At 37.2% G+C, this 19,212-nt stretch overlaps 1 protein-coding gene and 1 long non-coding RNA gene across 7 annotated transcripts in view; one reads left to right on the top strand and one right to left on the bottom strand.

The window, feature by feature from the left end:
* MIB1 (MIB E3 ubiquitin protein ligase 1) overlaps positions 1-19,212 on the top strand; it is a 155,739-nt gene that overhangs the window by 100,454 nt on the left and 36,073 nt on the right. For 4 of the 5 annotated variants that reach the window (XM_064294654.1, XM_064294650.1, XM_064294653.1 and 1 more), the window contains exons 13-14: positions 13,614-13,746; positions 13,950-14,021. In XM_064294654.1, coding sequence (XP_064150724.1) covers positions 13,614-13,746; positions 13,950-14,021 — 205 coding nt within the window. The remainder of the gene's footprint in view (positions 1-13,613; positions 13,747-13,949; positions 14,022-19,212) is intronic. The other variant, XM_064294652.1, reaches the window with a different exon arrangement.
* On the bottom strand, positions 627-2,886 carry LOC135232867 (uncharacterized). Of its 2 annotated transcripts, none has more exons than XR_010323482.1 (3): positions 2,487-2,885; positions 1,842-1,998; positions 627-708 (listed from the first exon to the last, which is right to left on the bottom strand). It is a non-coding gene; the product is annotated as an uncharacterized LOC135232867 (long non-coding RNA). The 2 variants fall into 2 exon arrangements; XR_010323483.1 differs by lacking the exon at positions 627-708 and adding an exon at positions 1,173-1,727 and having other exon boundaries at positions 2,487-2,886.

Raw genomic sequence — 19,212 nt, 5'->3', positions numbered from 1 at the left:
GTAAATGATTTAAAGGTAGTTTCATGGTAATTTTAAAACTACTTAATAGAAATTATTTTCCTTCATGAAATATAAATCTTAGGGATATTTAGTTTCCATTTGTAAGCAGTAGGTACATTTTTATGGTGTTAGTATTACAAAAGATTGTCTATTTGATACTAGGTTAATTTACCATATGAAGGTTATTCGTGTAGAAAGAAGCAAGGGCTTTCTTTAGCTGCAGTTTAATTTCCTCTTGGTGGTTTATTGCCTACCAAAAATACATACTTCTTTACATTCCATAGCATTGTATGTTCATATGGGTACATAAAGAAGTATGTACTCTGAGTAGGTATTACTAAGTTGTTAGCTGTAAAAACATGAAATGTTTGATTTTCCCATTTGTTAGTAAAACATTCAGCTTACTGATGTAGAACAATGGTAGGTCATTGCAGAGCTAATTTATCGTAGACTAATCTTTATAACAAATTTACCTGAAGAATGGTATTAATGCTGCTTATGGTTCCTTGTTCTTGGTGGACATAGACATTTCTAAACATTTGACCAGTTATCTGTTGAACTTTGTCCTGTTTTGGTTCTTTTTGCAAGAGATTCATGGAATCATTGGAGTTTTACAAAGTGTATTTCAGAAATTGGTAAAATCAGCCTCGTGTTTCTCCATAATCTTCAAAGCAAATTTCTTCTTATTTTGTAGCTTGCTCCTAGAGCCTAAAGTAGATAGTAATTAATTCAGTGTCAGTTTTCACAAACTAGGTATCTTTTTAAAAACTTCACCAGTTAACCAATGAATACTCCTGATACTGGCCCGCAAGTTGAAAGGGCAGCGAGAAAAACCAGGTCTTTTCAGAGTGTGAGTGAACTGACTTTTTAAAGATGATGAAGGTTTTGTTGAAGTTTTTTTTTTTTTAAGGTCACAGATAAGAACTTGTGATCATTTGAAAACTTGTCATTCCTTTGTCTTTATTAGTTTCTTACCAAGATTTTGCAATTTGATGCTTCTGGTCAAATAAAAACTCAAATAGATGTATAAATATGTAATTTTGGGGAGTTCTTTTGATTCTTTGATATTTTTAATGTAAGGGATAGCTAGTTAAACAGCCAACTTTTCACAAAGTCACACTTAAATGAAAGGTTTTAGCCTACGTGCACCTGGGTTTTAGCTTATTCATTTAGCATGAAAAGAAATTATAATCGGTAGGTAGCCTTTTAGCCTTTAATTACTACATACTAAAAGGTTAGTTTAAGAGATAATATCAATGAATTTTCAGAGTTGGGAAAAGGGAAAAAAAAAAAGGCAAGGAAAGCAGAATTTCTGCAGCCTGTGATAAAGAGCGAGTGCGGCTCACAGAGCGAATCCGAATGTGGCAGTCAGACAGTCCAGTGCTACAGCAGCTTCGCAGTGCAGCATTCGCATGGCACCGTGCGCTTCTGATTTTTCTTTTCCTGGCCAGTTAATAATAAGCACTTACATGTATTTTATGATTGCCACGTTTCTTGGTTGGTTAAACCTTGAAATAGCTAATGGTTTTTAAAAGACAGCATACTTCAGAAGCAGGATATGATTTCCTAGGAATGGCAGAATCATCACTGAATTTGAAACAGTAAAGACAGTCATCTTTAATAATGTAAATGACAATAAAAGACTTGTGCAGTTTTGAGATCAAGAGTTATCCGGCATGATATTTGAGCAGCATTCCTCTTTACACTGCAGCTGCTCTCTACCTGAACTGTGAAATGAGACACAGAATTTCATTTAACAGTAAAAACATACCGAGTCAATAATAGGCAAGCATGCAGAAAGTTACAAGCATCTGTAAAGTACAGGCATTGGGTGCTGTTACCTGTGAACTCAGGATCCTGCAGCAGTTGGAAGAGGTAATGACCTGGAGAGTCACATCAGCTGCAGCCATCTCATCTTGACTGTTCTTTCACTCAGTTCGCTGATTCAGCGCTTCTCTTCATGAGCCGAGGGAAGTATCAGTGAGCAGAGAACCTCACCTTTTAAAATAAATGTGAAAAAAAAAACCCAAAACAAGTCGACTTTTCCTTCTCTCTCTCCTTCCCCTTAAATAAAACTACAATAAAATAGAATCAGTTGGTCCTTTGACTTGGAATGTCATATTACCAGTATTGCACAGATACGAGTACCCTGAACCTGCTGTACAGAAAGTTAAGCAACCAAGGAAGATTGCTACAGCAGCCAAGAAAATGAACCTAGCCCACTTCTTAGATTAAATGCTTCAGAAGAGGGGAAAAAGTTGCAAAGGAAGTTAATTTTATAATCTAAAAAGATCCCCCTCCCTTCCAAAAGCACAGCTAACACTCCCCCCCAGGTAACTATAAGCATTCACCCTGTTTTCTTTTGCCCACCAGAATACATTGGATTCTTCTGACTTCTCAGGAAATACTCTGCACCTTTCTTGCTTTGAGTTTTTTTTTTGGATTTTAGTTTCCAGGGTTAAATGGTAGATCTGTGTTGAAGCTACCTTTTCATATCCCGGGGTCAAGTCTGTGCGCGAGGTCAGGACTTCCACATGGTCAATCCAGAGGCTAATTTAGAGTCTTCCCTCAGTGGCCACAGGCTAAACTCTTACAGCTTTATAGGCAGCTAAGCATTTGAAACATGCACTCCTAGGCAAACAGGCTCTCTTGTGCCTCTCTCTTCCCTGACCATATTTAGTCAACCATAGCAAAAAATAGTCTCTCAGCTGTCGATTGTCGATCCAAAAGCTGAGGAAGCCTCTATCTTGCTTTCTGCCTATTGATTATTCATCCTGCGGTCCAAACACTGCTTTGCCATTTGTCCTACCCCCCCTTTTTTTTTTTCCTCCTTTAAAGCACTGCCAAATAAAGCGGTCTCTCATGTTTCCACTTACATTTCCCAGATTTTCACTGGGCTTGCGCTGATAGTAGGAAAGCCTGATGCGGTTGTCACTATACTTAGAAGCACTGCAGAGCAAAAAAGGACAGAGGAAGAAAATTACCCTGGCTAGTAGCAAGATAATCTTTAGACAGATATGGACCAAGTAAAATCCCTTTGCTGCTAGAATATATTTTATAACCTCATTTTTTGTTTTTTGGTAAAAAAGTATAATGGGTGATGATACATTACATAACTAAAGACCTGATGGAATTTTGTAGGTTTACCTTTAGAGCTAGTGGTTGCTGAACATGATATTTTAAATTTAATGAATAATATTTAAATGGGAAATACGTAGAAAAGGTAGAACCTGTGTATTAAAGGTGGCAAGATCATTAGGGAGAAGAAATACTGGTATATGTATGAAGTCTTGGAAATGCTACTTAGAAATTTTAATTCAATGACAATTTTAGTCGGTTTTTTACAGTGCTTAGTTAAAAAAATAGAGGAATGCTTTTGAGTAATTATGGTCTTTTATATTGAAACTAAATATACACATAGACATATTAAAATGCATTGTATTGTGAATCAAATTCTGTTTTATTTTAAAATGTGAAGTGATTTTTTTTCCCTTCTACATTGCCATAGTTGATTTTACTGTAACATTTAGGCACAAAATCATTTCAGTAATCAGACTGAAATAGTCATTAAACTGTGTATAACTTTGCTAAATAGTATTTGCCTCAAAGGAAGTGTACTTTTACTCTGAATTTAATAGCATATTCACAATAATTTTTAATATTTAACTTTATTTTTAAAACATCAAATCCAACCAACTTGTGGGGAGAAAAGATCTCACCAACCTAAAAATGCCCGAGAAACCAACTGTACCTTTTCTTAATGTAAATATTTTCTCTTTTTAAGCATTGATTCAGTTAAGAATCAGGAAATAACCATTACCTGTTTTCTCAGCTCATTTTCCTACAGGGAGGTTTGTTCTTGACATTACTTTTGTCTTTGGCTTTTAATACCTTATGATTTTGGATGGCTGTTTTGAAACAGTGACATAGGATTGCTTCTGTAGATATTTGGCAGTTTTAAAGAACCATCTTTCCTAGATTTGAAATAATTTACACACAGCATGATAAGATGACACATGTCTCAGAGTTTTAAAATAAGTTAGCTTTTCAGGTTTCTTAATTACCGCATTTTTGTTAGCCACTTCCTAGTATTAAATGTTTTTTCTTTTTTCAGCAAACACTGTGTAATGCGTTATGTGGCAGGCACTGTTCTGAGCCCTTTATAAATATGAACTCATTTAATTTTCATGACAACGCTATGAGCTAGGATTTAGTTTTATATTTTACAGATTAAAAAAAAAAGTGTGGAATAACCAGCTGAAGTCACCATTCATTCAGTTTACCACAGCCTGAATTTGAACCCAGATAGTTGGGCTTCATACTCAGATCTCTTTACTAGCATGCTCATATTTCTGCTCTGGTTTGTAATAATGAAATGAGTTAGGGAATTACCACTCTTGGGGACATAGTTGTACACCAGAAGTTTCGTATATTGCTAATGTCCTTGTCTTAGTATATTCAGAAAGGTGATTGTTCATTTCATCATTTGTGCCTTCATTAATTCCATTCAACATAACATTGAGCTCCCTATTCTAGGTATACAAACCAGAAAACAAAACTAGCTGTCATTGAGTCGATTCCAACTCACGGGGACCCCATGTGCTGCAGGGTAGAACTGTGCTCCAAGGGTTTTCATGGCTGTGACCTTTTGGAAGCAGATTATCAGGCCTCTTTCATCTGAGGCACCTCTATACCATACCATACTGTTGCGATCGAGTCGATTCCGACTTGTAGTGACCCTGTAGGACAGAGCAGAACCGCCCCGTAGAGTTTCCAAGGAGTGCCTGGTGGATTTGAACTGCCAGGCTTTTGGTTAGCAGGCATAGCACATATAACCACTATGCCACCAGGGTTTCCGAGGTACCTCTGAGTGGGTTCAGATCTGCAGCCTTTCAGTTAATAGCTACAAAGTGTATATAAAGATAAGTAAGATGGGCTTTCCTAGTTTATACATCATAGAAGGAGAAATAAGAACTGACTAGTCATTTAAGTCATAATTTTGTCCTTTTTAAGATCAAAGTCATCTACACAGCTGTTCTGCAGCCTGTGTTGTCATTGCACCTGTTCTTTTTCTGTTTGTGATAAATTCAACTACATTACCAAATTTCTAGGTAATGAATTTAATTAATGAGCCTTTTGGTTATAGTATCTGTCTGCAAGTATATGGGAAAATAATTATAAGTAACAAAAAAAAGAATTAAAAAGTATTTACTTGATGTCTGTTTACTGTAGAAAAATAAGAAATTTTGGGTTGATGAAAGAACATAAAAACCATCCATGACTACAGAGAACATTTTTGGTGTATACCCTCCTAGACTTCTTCTCTGCACCGATTCACATAGGGCTCTGTGTTGAACCAAATGTACTCCACCTGTGTAGTAGCCTGCTTTTACTTAGCATACCCAAAATAAAGTTGATGAAGCTACTTGAGAGAGATCAGCTTTCTTAGTAAGTTTCTTTATGGATTCTGGACTAACCTGCTTTACCTAATGGTGACTTGAAGGATTTTTCATTAACTTAGCAAGCATTTATTGGACACCTAATATGTGGCATTTTACACTCAGTAATACTAATATGTAAGGCCTCTGCACTTTAGCTCTGTGGTTTCTCTGAAGAAGGATTGCAAAGCATGGCAGGCCCTAAAACTTGACCCAGTGCCATATGAGTATGACATACCAAAGTAGACAGCTGCTTGTCCCTTCTGCTTCTTAGAACTCATTTGTTCATCATTTAGCAAACGTTTGAGTATTACCATGTGCCAAGGATTATCTAGGCACCACTGTTAGTTGTTCTGGAACTTAATGCTTCTTTGGCAGTATTCATAAATGCCTGCGTAACTGGTAGTAAGATCTTATCTTTAAACCATCCATGTCCTTAACTCCTTGGAAAACAGTCGGATTGAGAAATAAAGAAGAATCTTTGAGCATTAGAGAAAATAGCTGCAGTTCTCATATACTATGCTCCATAGATGGGAGTCTCTTGGCTTAATAAAATTATTGATTTGTTGAGCTAGTAACACCATTACCCCAGCAACTCTGTGGGCCTCAGTGCTTGCAGTATGACAACAATCTCCTCTTTATTAACCAAGGTACCACAGGGAACAGCCTGCAGCCAGGCTTCATGGTTAGACTGTGGGTGGTTCCTAAGATTTCCCTGCCTCATGGAAAGAAAGGAGACAACCCACTCAGAACTGCTTTCATTGGCATGGGGGTGAGGGGGCCAAGCACTGTTCTGCTTGACTTTCTCTTAGCTCACCTTATAGGCTGGGCTCAAAGATTTGCTCTTTTCTTCAGGCCTCTTGTGATGGTTATGTGTCAACTTGGCTAGGGTATGATTTTCTGTGGCTTGGCAGGCATTGGACAAATTGTTCTTCCATAATATAATAAATATAATCATCTCCGTGATGAGATCTTGTATAATCATTTCCATGATGAGATCTGCTATGAGCAGCCAATTATTTGAACAGGGAGTTTCCTCGGAGGTGTGTGACCTGCTTCCAGTATATAAACGGATGTTCCAGCAAGACTAACTCTCATGCTGGATCCTGCATCTGACTTGTCATCGTCTGACCCCCAGTTCATGGGACTTCAGCCAGCAGCCTGCCATCTGACCTGCTGATTTTAGGTTCATCAACACCTGCAACCATGTGAGTCAGGAGAAACCTCCAGCCTGACTTCTGACCCATGAGTTTGGGACTTGCCAGCCTCCACAACTGCGTGAGCCATTTCCTTGGATTAAATCTCTCTCTATATTTTTTTATATATATTTATGGAGCCCTGGTGGTTAAGAGCTTGGCTGCTAACCAAAAGGTCGACAGCTCGAATCCACCAGCAGCTCCTTGGAAACCCTATGGGGCATTTCTGCTCTGTCCTTTAGGGCCGCTATGAGTCTGAATTGACTTGACAGCAATAGGTTTTATATATATTTATGTACATATGTTTCACTGGTTTTGCTTCTTTAGCGAACCCAGACTGAGACACCCCCATATTTTTTTTTTGAAGGGGTCAGCAGTTGAATTAGCTGCTTTCTAATTAAAATGAGAGAGTTATAAATCTCTGTTAAAATTAATCCACCCCAAATCTCCATGTGGAAGAATTCCAGATTGTTTGTATAGACACTCCACCTTCAAGAAAGGCAAAGCATAACTTCCCATTCCTTAACTGTAGGCTGCACATAATGACTTCCTTCCAAATAGTGTGTATTATAAAAAGGGGCAAAAAGTAACTTTACAGTGGGGAAACGTGACATCACCTGAACAGGTGATCAAGATTAACAGTGGTGCTATGTCACGTCTATAAGTATGAACCCTTGATATGATGTGATGAAAATGGCACTTAACCTCTGTGGTCTTCCTTCCAAAAATATATAACCATGGTGTAATCATGAGAAAACATCAGACAAATCCCACTTGAGGAACATTGTAAAAAATACTTGTCAGTACTCCTCAACACTGTCAGAGTCATCAAAAAGAAACTGTGAGAAATTGTGACAACCAAGAGTTGCCTAAGGAGACATGATAAGAAAATATAATGTGGTATCCTGGATAGCAGTGGGTTTGGGTGGTTTGGATCCTGGATAGAATCTTGGAACTGAAAAGAACATTGGGTAAAAACTAAAGAAAAAGTATGGACTTGAGTTAACAATAATGTATCAATTGGTTCATTAATTGTAGCAAATGTACTCTGCTAATGTAAAATGTAGGGTTTACGAGAACTCTTTAAAACTGTTCTAAACAAAAGTTAATTTAAAAACAACAACAAAAATTAATCCACCCACCCCTGGCTAGTTGAGAGGTGACTCTTGTATTAATTTTGTTTTGGGGCTCTCTCCAACGTTTCTCCACAACTTACGCTGTTGTTGTACGTGCCGTCCAGTCAGTTCCGACTCAAAGTGACCCTGTGTACCACAGAAGGAAACACTGCCTGGGACTGCATCATCCTCACAATCATTGTTGTGCTTGAGCCCATCGTTACAACCACTTTTAGTAGTTTATCAAAAACTAGTGATTTTGATATTTTTTAATTTGATTTTGCTGTTATTGAATTACCAAGAAAATACTATGTTTAGTATCATGTTCTTTTAAAAGTATACTTAAAGCAGGAAAGTGTATTTTAGTATAATTTTTTTCAGGACCATTCTCATTTTTAATAGATTTTGTTACTTAAAAGGAAGACTTTTTTATTTGAATACTGATAATTTTGAATTTGTGAAAATTTTAAAATGATCAGATTAAGTATAGGAGTGCTATAGAGGATATAGGTTTGAACAGGGGCCGTTGGAAATTTCTAGAGCAAAGACAATGAATGCCTACCAAAAAAATGTTGGAGGCTGTGGAAAAGAAAAATTCTACATTTAGAAGGGAAAATCAACAGGACAAATTGAATATGGTGAGTAGGGAGATGTGGAGGAGTCCAGAATGAGTCCTGGGTTTCCGACTTGGATCGCTAGTTAAGTGGTAATAAGAGTAACCAACATCAAAAATACAGGAGGAACATCCAGGAGGAGGAAAGAGGAAGAAGGGGTGTTTATATTATGGAGATTATGGGTCTATAATCTTAAAGTTGTCTTAATAGCTATTATATTGAGAGGTTTTAAACCTTACACTAAAAATTTTACTTACATTATCTCATTTAATTCTTACAGCAACGTTATGGTATTTTATAGTGATTTCTATAGATGTTTTGATATTAGATATGAATCATGACCTTTTATTGCAGTTAGAAATATAAGAGATCTTATGAGTGAGGGTGTGTAATTGGGGCTCCACAGGGCCACCTTGGGGGCCTCTGCTTTATAGATCCAGAAGTAATTGTACTTGGAATGACTAACATTGACTAAACATGTAAGAGATTGATGCATAAATAAGAATGCCAAATTACTATTTATAGAAAAAAATTACTGCTAAGTAGATTACAGTACTCACATCAGCTGATCAGATTTTTTTACTCTAAGGGAAAAAACAAATCTACTATGAAGCTACATTGAAGCTGGAAATTGATTGGTGGACAAGGCAAATGGTTGAATGATCTTAACAAATAGTGTTATCAACCTGTGATGACTGTCCATATAATGGTGTACTGAAAGCTGTGATAGCATTTTACTAGAGGGCAAATTAGAATTACAGGAGTTGCCTGTCAGAGAACTTTTCTGTGGATGATGCTAGGGGAACATAGACAAATTATTTTTCTCATTCTCTCTCCAGGCTGCATACAAACCATTTCCTCTCTCTTTTCTCTCTCTTTTTTTAACCAGTCATTTTCTGCCTCCCCAGACAAAGACACATCATTTTTTTTTTTTAGTATTAACATTTATTCTTTTTTTTTTTTTATTAACTTTTATTGAGCTTCAAGTGAACGTTTACAAATCAAGTCAGACTGTCACATATAAGTTTATATACACCTTACTCCGTTCTCCCACTTGCTCTCGCCCTAATGAGTCAGCCCTTCCAGTCTCTCCTTTTGTGACAATTTTGCCAGCTTCCAACTCTCTCTATCCTCCCATCCCCCCTCCAGACAGGAGATGCCAACACAGTCTCAAGTGTCCACCTGATATAATTAGCTCACTCTTCATCAGCATCTCTCTCCTACCCACCGTCCAGTCCCTTTCATGTCTTCTGAGTTGTCTTCAGGAATGGTTCCTGTCCTGGGCCAACAGAAGGTTTGGGGACCGTGACCACCGGGATTCCTCTAGTCTCAGTCAGACCATTAAGTATGGTCTTTCTGTGAGAATTTGGGGTCTGCATCCCACTGATCTCCTGCTCCCTCAGGGGTTCTCTGTTGTGCTCCCTGTCAGGGCAGTCATCGGTTGTGGCTGGGCACCAACTAGTTCTTCTGGTCTCAGGATGATGTAGGTCTCTGGTTCATGTGGCCCTTTCTGTCTCTTGGGCTCTTAGTTATCGTGTGACCTTGGTGTTCTTCATTCTCCTTTGCTCCAAGTGGGTTGAGACCAATTGATACATCTTAGATGGCCGCTTGTTAGCATTTAAGACCCCAGATGCCACACTTCAAAGTGGGATGCAGAATGTTTTCATAATAGAATTATTTTGCCAATTGACTTAGAAGTCTCCTTAAACCATGGTCCCCAAACCCCTGCCCTTGCTCCGCTGACCTGTGAAGTATTCAGTTTATCCTGGAAACTTCTTTGCTTTTGGTCCAGTCCAGTTGAGCTGACCTTCCATGTATTGAGTACTGTCCTTCCCTTTACCTAAAGCAGTTCTTATCTACTAATTAATCAGTAAAAAACCCTCTCCCACCCTCCCTCCCTCTCCCCCTCGTAACCACAAAAGTATGTGTTCTTCTCAGTTTATACTATTTCTCAAGACGAAGACACATCATTTTAATCCTTTTGATTGTAATTCCATTCTGGTAATTTCTGTTGTTTTTTTTTTTTAAGCCAGTTGGGCTTCATGATTTCCTCTTCTACAGATGTCTTTTTCTGTAGTTATTATCTCCATGTCTTATTTACGTACCTAACTGTCTGATGTATTCACCGTTTTTTGCGAGTATAACATGGTTTCTATGGGAAATTAGAATTGACCATTTCTCTTTAAAATACCTTCCTTGTATTGAAATAATTCATTTAATCATTTTAAAATGAGATGTTTGGAATAGGCTATGCCAAAGTTTTGTTCAGTTTTTATTTTTATATTTCTGAGTAATCTCAGTATTTGGTATTTTAATAACGGTAATTTTATAGCGTAATTTACAACATCTGTGTAAGTGGGAGTATATAACAGATTTGTTCTGAGATGAAAACTTTCTTTCTGGAAATCTGAAGTTTACATTTTAATATTAGGGTTCGATTTACTTGGTAGCGTGTATCTTGAAGGGACTAAGATTATTTTTGTCATTCCTGAAAGTAGCCCGGAATTACCAGCCTTCTCTTGTTCTCTCAGTTCAGTTGTTGTACTTAGAGAGGAAGAAGCAAAAAAACATCATGTAAAGTAATGAGCGAAGAGGCAATAAGCTTTCAAGAATATAGATCTATGTCTGTTGAAGTGTCTTAGTAACTTCCTGAGTAACCGGCACTTCGTTCTGAGGGGCTTAGCTTTCCCTAACTGTTCGCTTAGTGAGCGCAAGACAAGAACGAGAAGGAAGTGGTGGCCCCGTCTCAGCAGACAACGTACCGTCCTCTTTCCCTCCCCTTCCTTTGAGCTATTGGCAGTATGAGACTGGACTTCAGAAACTGGAGTAAAAGACTGGAAAGTGGGATTCCATAAGAACCTACTTCTCAGGAATACTATTCTGTGACTTAAAAAAAACCCTCAAAGTTAGCATGAGCCACATTTTATAAATTAAAACTTACTGTAACATATACACAGCTTGACTAAAAGGAGTAAAGGTGCAAATTAGAAGATTTTAATGTAGTAAGCCCACATGAGTGTTTTGAATTTTTAATTAATTTTTTATTATCAAAGTAATATATATAAGCAGTTAAGTCACATCGTACTGGAAAGCTTATAATGAGAGATAATTGTATTCTGCTTCATCCCTCTTCACCCCTTCTCCTTACCTCCCCCAGTGACTTACAGCTTATCCTGAAATTTCTTGATTTGTCAACACAGACATTCTTTTCTGGTTTCATGTTACGGAAAGTGAAGATTTAAAACTGTTAACGCCATCTATTACCAGCATTCGTCTCAGCATAGTTAGATCACAATTTTCATTTAAATCAATTGCAAGGGTTTTTATTATTTTAATGATTACATTTTGCTTCTAATGCAGCTTTTTTTTTCATACGATTAAACACTTGCATCTTCTAAACCTTCCATCAGAACTGTAACACCCCTGTAAATTTTATTTCTCACTTGGTCAGATGCATAGGAAATTAGTATGGCATTAGAATCTGATTTTGTCAAATCAAACTTTAATAGTATAACGTGGCACCAATACTTTTCCCCAAGAATCTGAATCAGAGTTTCCATAATATCTTATATCTTAGTCCACTGAATGAGGAGGATTAGAATTCTTAATAGTTACTGAAAATGAACTAAAGTAGGGAGGTTTAACCTTACATAAGGTCCATGAGTGAACTTTAGGGGTTTGCAGATTCCCTCAAAATTGTAGTAAAGATTTTATGTGCGTTTCTCTGGGGGAGAGTATATTAAGGGAATTTTTTTCAAATTATGTTAAGATCTTATCCACATGAACTCTTTCTGTTAAGAAAAGTTACTGGTGTATGGTAAAAAAAAAAAGTGGCTTCTAATTTTACTCTTTCTTTACAAGGGAGCTCTAGCTTTTTCATTAAGAAACTTTTTTTTTTTTTTTTAATTGTGCTTTAAGTGAAAGTTTATAAATCAGGTCAGTCTCTCATACAAAAATTTACATACACCTTGCCATATACTCCTAACCGCTCTCCCTCCAATGAGACAACAGAGTTCTTCCTGCCACTCTCTCTCCTCGTGTCCATTCAAGTAGCTTCTGGCCCCCTCCAGCCTCTCATCCCCTCTCCAGACAGGAGGAGCCAACATAGTCTTGTGTGTCCACTTGATCTAAGAACCTCATTCTTCACCAGTATCATTTTCTATCCCCTATTCCAGCCCAATCCCTGTCTGAAGAGTTAGCTTTGGGAATGGTTCCTGTCTTGGGCTAACAGAAGGTCTGGGGACCATGGCCTCCAGGGTCCTTCCAGTCCCAGTATGACCATTCAGTCTGGTCTTTTTATGAGAATTTGGGGTCTGCATCCCACTGTTCTCCTGCTCCCTCAGGGGTTCTCTGTTGAGTTCCCTGTCAGGGCATTCATAGGTTGTGGCTGGGCACCATCTAGTTCTTCTGGTCTCAGGCTGATGTAGTCTCTGGTTTATGTGGCCCTTTCTGTCTCTTGGGCTCATAATTACCTTCTGTCCTTGATGTTCTTCTTTCTTCCTTGCTCCAGGTAGGTTGAGACCAATTGATGCATCTTAGATGGCCACTTGCTAGCGTTTAAGACCTCAGACGTCACTCTCCAAAGTGAGATGAATAAACATTTCTTGATAATTAGTTCTTCTGCTCTTTTAAACTTAGACTTTTAAATCTTCAATAGTCTTTAGAATAACTTTGGCTTTTTTGCTTTGGAAATATTTTGTTACTGATTCTTAAATATTAAGTTACAATAGTTGCCATTTTGTGTGTTTTGATCTAAACTGAATTTACATGACTAATGGCAGATATCAGATTTTAACTCTGCATTTTATGATAATCTGCCATCTACAAAATTTGTCATAATTATCGCTATTTTTTGTTGTTTTTGTTACCTAGTTGTTTATTAACTCTTCCATTAGTAGACACTATTCAACTTGAACCTGGGAGATTTCACAAAAGTGTGTCCTTATTAGGGTATATTTGTTTCTCCTTCTTTTTTTTTTTCTTTTCATGTTTCCTCTTTGTAGCATTCCCATTCTGTCTTGGTTCTAATCCCCAAATAGTGATAGCTCAGTTACTTCTCAAAATGTCAAAAGTTGCACATTTGGGAAATTTAGAAATACTGACTTTCTGTTTGTCTCTAAGGGCCTGGCTTGTTTTAAAGAACAATATTTTTATGTGATTTCAAGATTTTATTTTGAATATACTTTATGAAGAAAATAGTGTAAGTATCCAGTTATATAAATATCAAAATAATATAAATTTGCCTTTCAGTGCAATGCGTGTTTTACTCTCTAAATTACCAAGACCTTGGATTGTGGATGAGAAGAAAGATGATGGTTATACTGCCTTGCATCTGGCTGCCCTTAATAACCATGTAGAAGTGGCTGAACTGTTAGTACATCAGGTAAGAAAAACAGTTCAATAATTTTAACAATTTTGGACCATTGCCATTTATTCCTTCATCAACTACTTATTAGTAGGTTACAGTAAAAGCTTGTGATGATGCACGTTCAGATATAATGCATATGCCATCGCTGCATAATACTGGTTCTTAAATTGGGGGGAGAGGGTGTGAATCCCTGAATCTCTGGTATTCCCTCTGCACAGTCTTCCTGCATTGGGCTAACAACGGGCATCAGCCAGCAAGGATTTCCAAGAATAGCTGCCACCGTCAGAGAAGTAAGTATCAGTCAGTCACAGGACCGAGAACTGTCTGTGTTGATATTTAAGCTGGGGTGGCCAATTGCTGTCACGTGACACCAGATTGCAGCTAGTATCTGGGGATTTGGTTCATGACTGCTGCTGGACACCTCTAATTCCTGGCTGGACAGCAGTACTGGCTTGTGTTAGTTATTTCATTCATCCCAGAAATAAGAGGACCTCACATTTTTATGAGATTAGATTTTTTTGGAATCTTGCTTATTGCAGTTTTATGAAGTTTATTCAGCAAAATTTTTAAATGCTTCAGTAAAGCATATAACCATATAGTTACCAAGAATTATCTGTAATCTTTGATTGCAAGGGGTTTATAGTCTAGTTAAATTAGACAGCTGAAAAATATAGTAAATAAATAGTACATTGTATATAATTAAGTACTAAATTGTAAGATAAATCGTAAGATAGACACCCCAAAAACCATAGAAGAGAAAAAGGTCAAAAGTTAAACCACCTTTTTTTCCTCTGCTGTTTTAACCCTTTACTGTTAAAATTACTGCTCTTAGAAGTATTGTTATGATAAATTCCTTTTCATTTAAAAACTAAATAACTTATGCCAGAGCACACTGGCTTGGTTATTACTGCCGTACGGTGAGTCTAGGATTGGAGTATATCCTCCAGCTTTCTTGGAATCACTTTACTATTCTAGATCTTCTGCATTTCTTGTAAACCTCGGAGTCAAAAGAGCCTCCTGGGAGTTGAGTTGCTCTTGTACCTGTTTTGTTAGATTTATGTATAAAGAAAATTTCATATGTTTTCATGCTAGTTTACATATTGTTTTTAAATTTCGGTTTCCAGTTGTGTACTGTGAGTATATACAAATACAATTTTTGTTTGGTTGGTTTTTTTGTATCTTGACTATGTATCCTGTGACCTTGCTTAAATTTACTTATTAGTTCTAGTACCGTTTTGTAGATTCCTTAGTATTTTCTGCATAGATGGTCATATAAATCTAAGGAATAGAATAGAGAATGCAGAACTAGAACCACACATATATGGTCAATTAATTTTTAATAAATGTGCCAAAGTATTTAATGGGAAAAGGGTAGTTTCTCAAAAATAGTTCTAGAACAAGTGGGTATCCATGTGCAAGGAAAAAAAATGAGTCAAGACCTGAACATAAAAGCTTAAACCTTAAGTAAAGCTTTTTAGAGGAAAACATAGGAGACGATCCTCTGACTTGGAAGTGGACAAAGCTTTTTAGGATGCAAAAAGCCATAATCACTAAATTTAAAAAGTAATTCATTTGACTTCAGAATTTTAAGTGTCTGCTGATCAAAGACACTGTTAATAAAACAAATAGGAAAGTCACACTAGAGAAGAATATTCATAAAACATACCTGACAGAGGACTGGTGTCCAGGATGTATAAAGAACTTCTACAACTCAATAATAAAAGCTCAAATAGCACTATAAAAACCCTTATAAAAATACAAAAGATTTACGCATACACTTTACCAAAGGAGATATACAGTTGCCAAAAAAGACATAAGTACTGTTGGTCATCAGAGAAATTTTGGAAATTAAAATCACAGTAGGATGCTACTCATCACCCATTGGAGTCCCTGAGTGCACCAAGTGGTTAACACAATTGGCCATGGACCAAAAGGTTGGAACTTTGTGTTCACCCCATGGCACCACAGAAGAAAGACCTGGTGATCTGGCTCCAAAAAATCAGCCATTGAAAATCCTATGGATTCCAAAAGATAGAGAAGGAAGGAATATTCCATAATTCATTCTATGAAGCAAACCTAACCGTGATACCCAAACCAGACGAAGACACCACAAGAAAAGAAAGCTACAGACCGATATCTCTTATAAATCTAGATGCAAAAATCCTAAACAGAATACTCGAAAACAGATCCAGAAGCATATTAAAAGAGTCATACACCGTGACCAAGTGGGATTTATTCTAGGAATGTAGGGATGGTTCAACATTAGAAAATCGGGCAACGTATTACACTATATCGATAGAACAAGGAAAAGAACCACATGGTCATCTCTGTGGATTCAGAAAAAGCATTTGATAAAATCCAACCCCTGTTCTTGATGAAAACCCTAAAGATTGGAATAGAATAGAAATTCCTCAATATGATTCAGGCATATATGAAAAGCCAACAGCCAATATTATACTTAATGGAGAAAGACAGAGAGCTTTCCCCTTGAAATCAAGAACAAGATAAGGGTGGCCGCTCTCACCACTTCTGTTCAAAATAGTATTAGAAGTTCTAGCCAGAGTAATAATATAAGAAAATAAATAAATAAAAAGGTATCCATTTTGGAAAAGAGGAAGTAAACTTACCTTTATTTATGGATGATATGATCTTATATATAGAATATCCGAAAGAGCCCACCAGAAAACTTCTAGAGCTAATAGAGGAATTTAGCAAAGTTGTAGGGTACAAGATCAAACAAAAATCAGTTGGATTTCTACACACCAGCAATGAGAAATCTGAAAGGGAAATTAGGGAAACAATTCTGTTTACAGTAGCATCTGGGAGAATAAAATCCCTAGAATAACTCTAACCAGGGATGTGAAGGACTTATACAATGAAAACTATAAAACACTGCTGAAAGAGATTAAAGAAAAATTAAATGGAGGCATGTTCCATGTTCATAAAATGGAAGACTTAATTTCGTTAAGATGTCAATACTACCCAAAGCAGTTTTATAGATTCAGTCCAATTCCACTCAAAATTCCAACAGCTTTCTTTACAGAAATAGAAAAACCAGTCCTCAACTTTACATGGAATGACAAGAGGCCCTGAATAGCTAAAACAATGTTGAAAGAGAAGAACAAAGGAAAGAAAACTCACATGTCCTGATTTTAAAACATACTGTACAGCTACCCTGGTGGCGTAGTGGTTAAGTGCTACGGCTGCTAACCAAGAGAACGGCAGTTTGAATCTGCCAGGCGTTCCTTGGAAACTCTGGGGCAATTCTACTCTGTCCTGTAGGGTCGCTGTGAGTCGGAATTGACTAGGTGGCAGTGGGGTTTTTTGGGTTTTTTTTAAATACAGCTACAGTAATCAAAACAGCCTGGTACTGGTATAACAATAGACACATAGACCAATGGAATAGAATAGAGAGTCCAGAAATAAACCCACACATCTGTGGTCAACTGATTTTTGAAAAGTATACTAAGTCCATTTAATACTAAGTCCATTTAATGGGGAAAGAAGAGAGCCTCTTCAATAAATGGTGCTGGGAAAATCGGATTTCCACATGTAGAAAAATGAAACAGGATCCATGCCTCACACCATACACAAAAAAACATTAAAAATGGATTGAGGACATAAATGTCCAAACTAATACCATGAAATTCTTAGAAGAGCAAGCAGAGGCAACACTGTCAAGCCTAGCTTTCAACAGTGGATTATCTAATATAATAACAAGCACAAACAGCAACAGACCAAAAAAAAAAAGGGACCTCATAAAAATTTAAAAGTTTTGTTCATCAAAACTTTTGTTTACCAAAAAAGTAAAAGACAAGCTACTGTCTGGGTGAATATCTTCGGAAACCATATATCCGACAAGAATCTAATAACCAAAATATATGTATAACTTCAACATCTTAACAACAAAAAGACAACCCAATCATAAAATGGACAAAGGACTTAGGTAGACATTTCACCAAAGAGGACATTCACATGGCCACCAAACACATGAAAAGATGCTCAGTGTCATTAGCCATCAGAGAGATGCAGATCAAAACCACAACAAAATACCATTTCACTCCCACTAGGGTGACTAAGATAAAAGCAAAACCAAAGAAAAACCCCAGAAAATAATAAATATTGACGAGCATATGGAGAAATTGGAACCCTTATCTATTGCTGGTGGGAATGCAAAATGGTGCAACCATTGTGGAAAGCAGTGTGGCAGTTCCTAAATAAACTAAAAATAGAGCTAGCATATGACCCAGCAATTTCACTTGTAGGTATATACCCAAAAGACTTGAAAGCAGAGACTCAAAAAGAAACGTGTACAACAGTGTTCATTGCAGCACTGTTTACAATAGCCAAAAGGAAACAACCTTAATGTCCATCAACAGATGAATGAACAAGATGTGGTACACACATACAATGGAATACTACTCAGTAGGAGAAATGAAGTCTTGATACATGCTACAGTATGGATGGAGCTTGAAGACATTATGCCAAGTGAAATAAGCTAGTCAAAAAAGGACAAATATTGTATGAGCTCACTTAAGTGAAAAGACAAAAAAAGGCAAATATACAGAGGCCAAAGTCTATTTCTGGTTATCAGGGATGATAGGAAAGGGGTAAAAGGGATTAGTGGTGATAAGAAGATCACATTGATTAAGGGTAGGGTTGCACAGATGATTATTGTAATTGCTGTCAACAAGCTGTACACTTATAAAAAGTTGAATTGGCAAAAGTTCTGTGATAAATATTTTTATCAAAACAAGAAAACTGCTGAGGCTGCTGATGTACAAGCAAACACCCCATGGGACTTGGTTACTTGTTTTGGAGGTTTAGGGTCATGGTTTCATGGGACTTCCCAGTTTATTGGCCTAATAACATGTTTAGTGCTTCTGTTGTATCTCCTAGTTCATTTTGTAGTGCCGGGGCTCTTAAAAGCTTGCAGGTGGCCATCCAAGGCAGAACAGTTGGTCCGTATTCACCTGGAGCAACAGAGGAAGAAGGAGAGTCAGGAATAGGAGGAGGATATGGAATGTGTGGCTAATTGCCTCCATGAACAACTGCCTCCTTTGCCAGGAGACCAGAACTGGATGGTGTCCAGCTACCGTTACTGAACATTTTGATCAAAGTTTACATAGAAGAATCCTCATCGAAAGGGGGAAATGTGGAATAGAATTTTAAATTCTCATGGCTCTTTTTCTGGAGCCAAGGGGACTGGAAACTGTTGCCCAGCCATAACCTTTACACCTTAAACCAAAAATATCCCCTGGAGTCATCCTAAAAACAAACAGTGGTTTAGCTTAACTAGTAAAAAAATGTCTACCTTGAGCATTGTGCTCTTTTCAGGACTATCTATATGGGATCAAATTGACAACAGCAACTCGAAAGATTAAGTAGGACCCTTAGGGGCAGTGAGTTTATGTTAATGAGGGAGGAACAACACAAAGGAGGGGGAAATGGTTACACAACTTGAAGAACGTAATCAGTGTC

The sequence above is a fragment of the Loxodonta africana genome, chromosome 11 (genome assembly GCF_030014295.1).
Source record: "Loxodonta africana isolate mLoxAfr1 chromosome 11, mLoxAfr1.hap2, whole genome shotgun sequence".
In the NCBI taxonomy this organism is placed as follows: Eukaryota; Metazoa; Chordata; class Mammalia; order Proboscidea; family Elephantidae; genus Loxodonta; species Loxodonta africana.
Note: the sequence above shows the minus strand (reverse complement) of the source record. Positions and strands in the feature narration are given on the sequence as shown.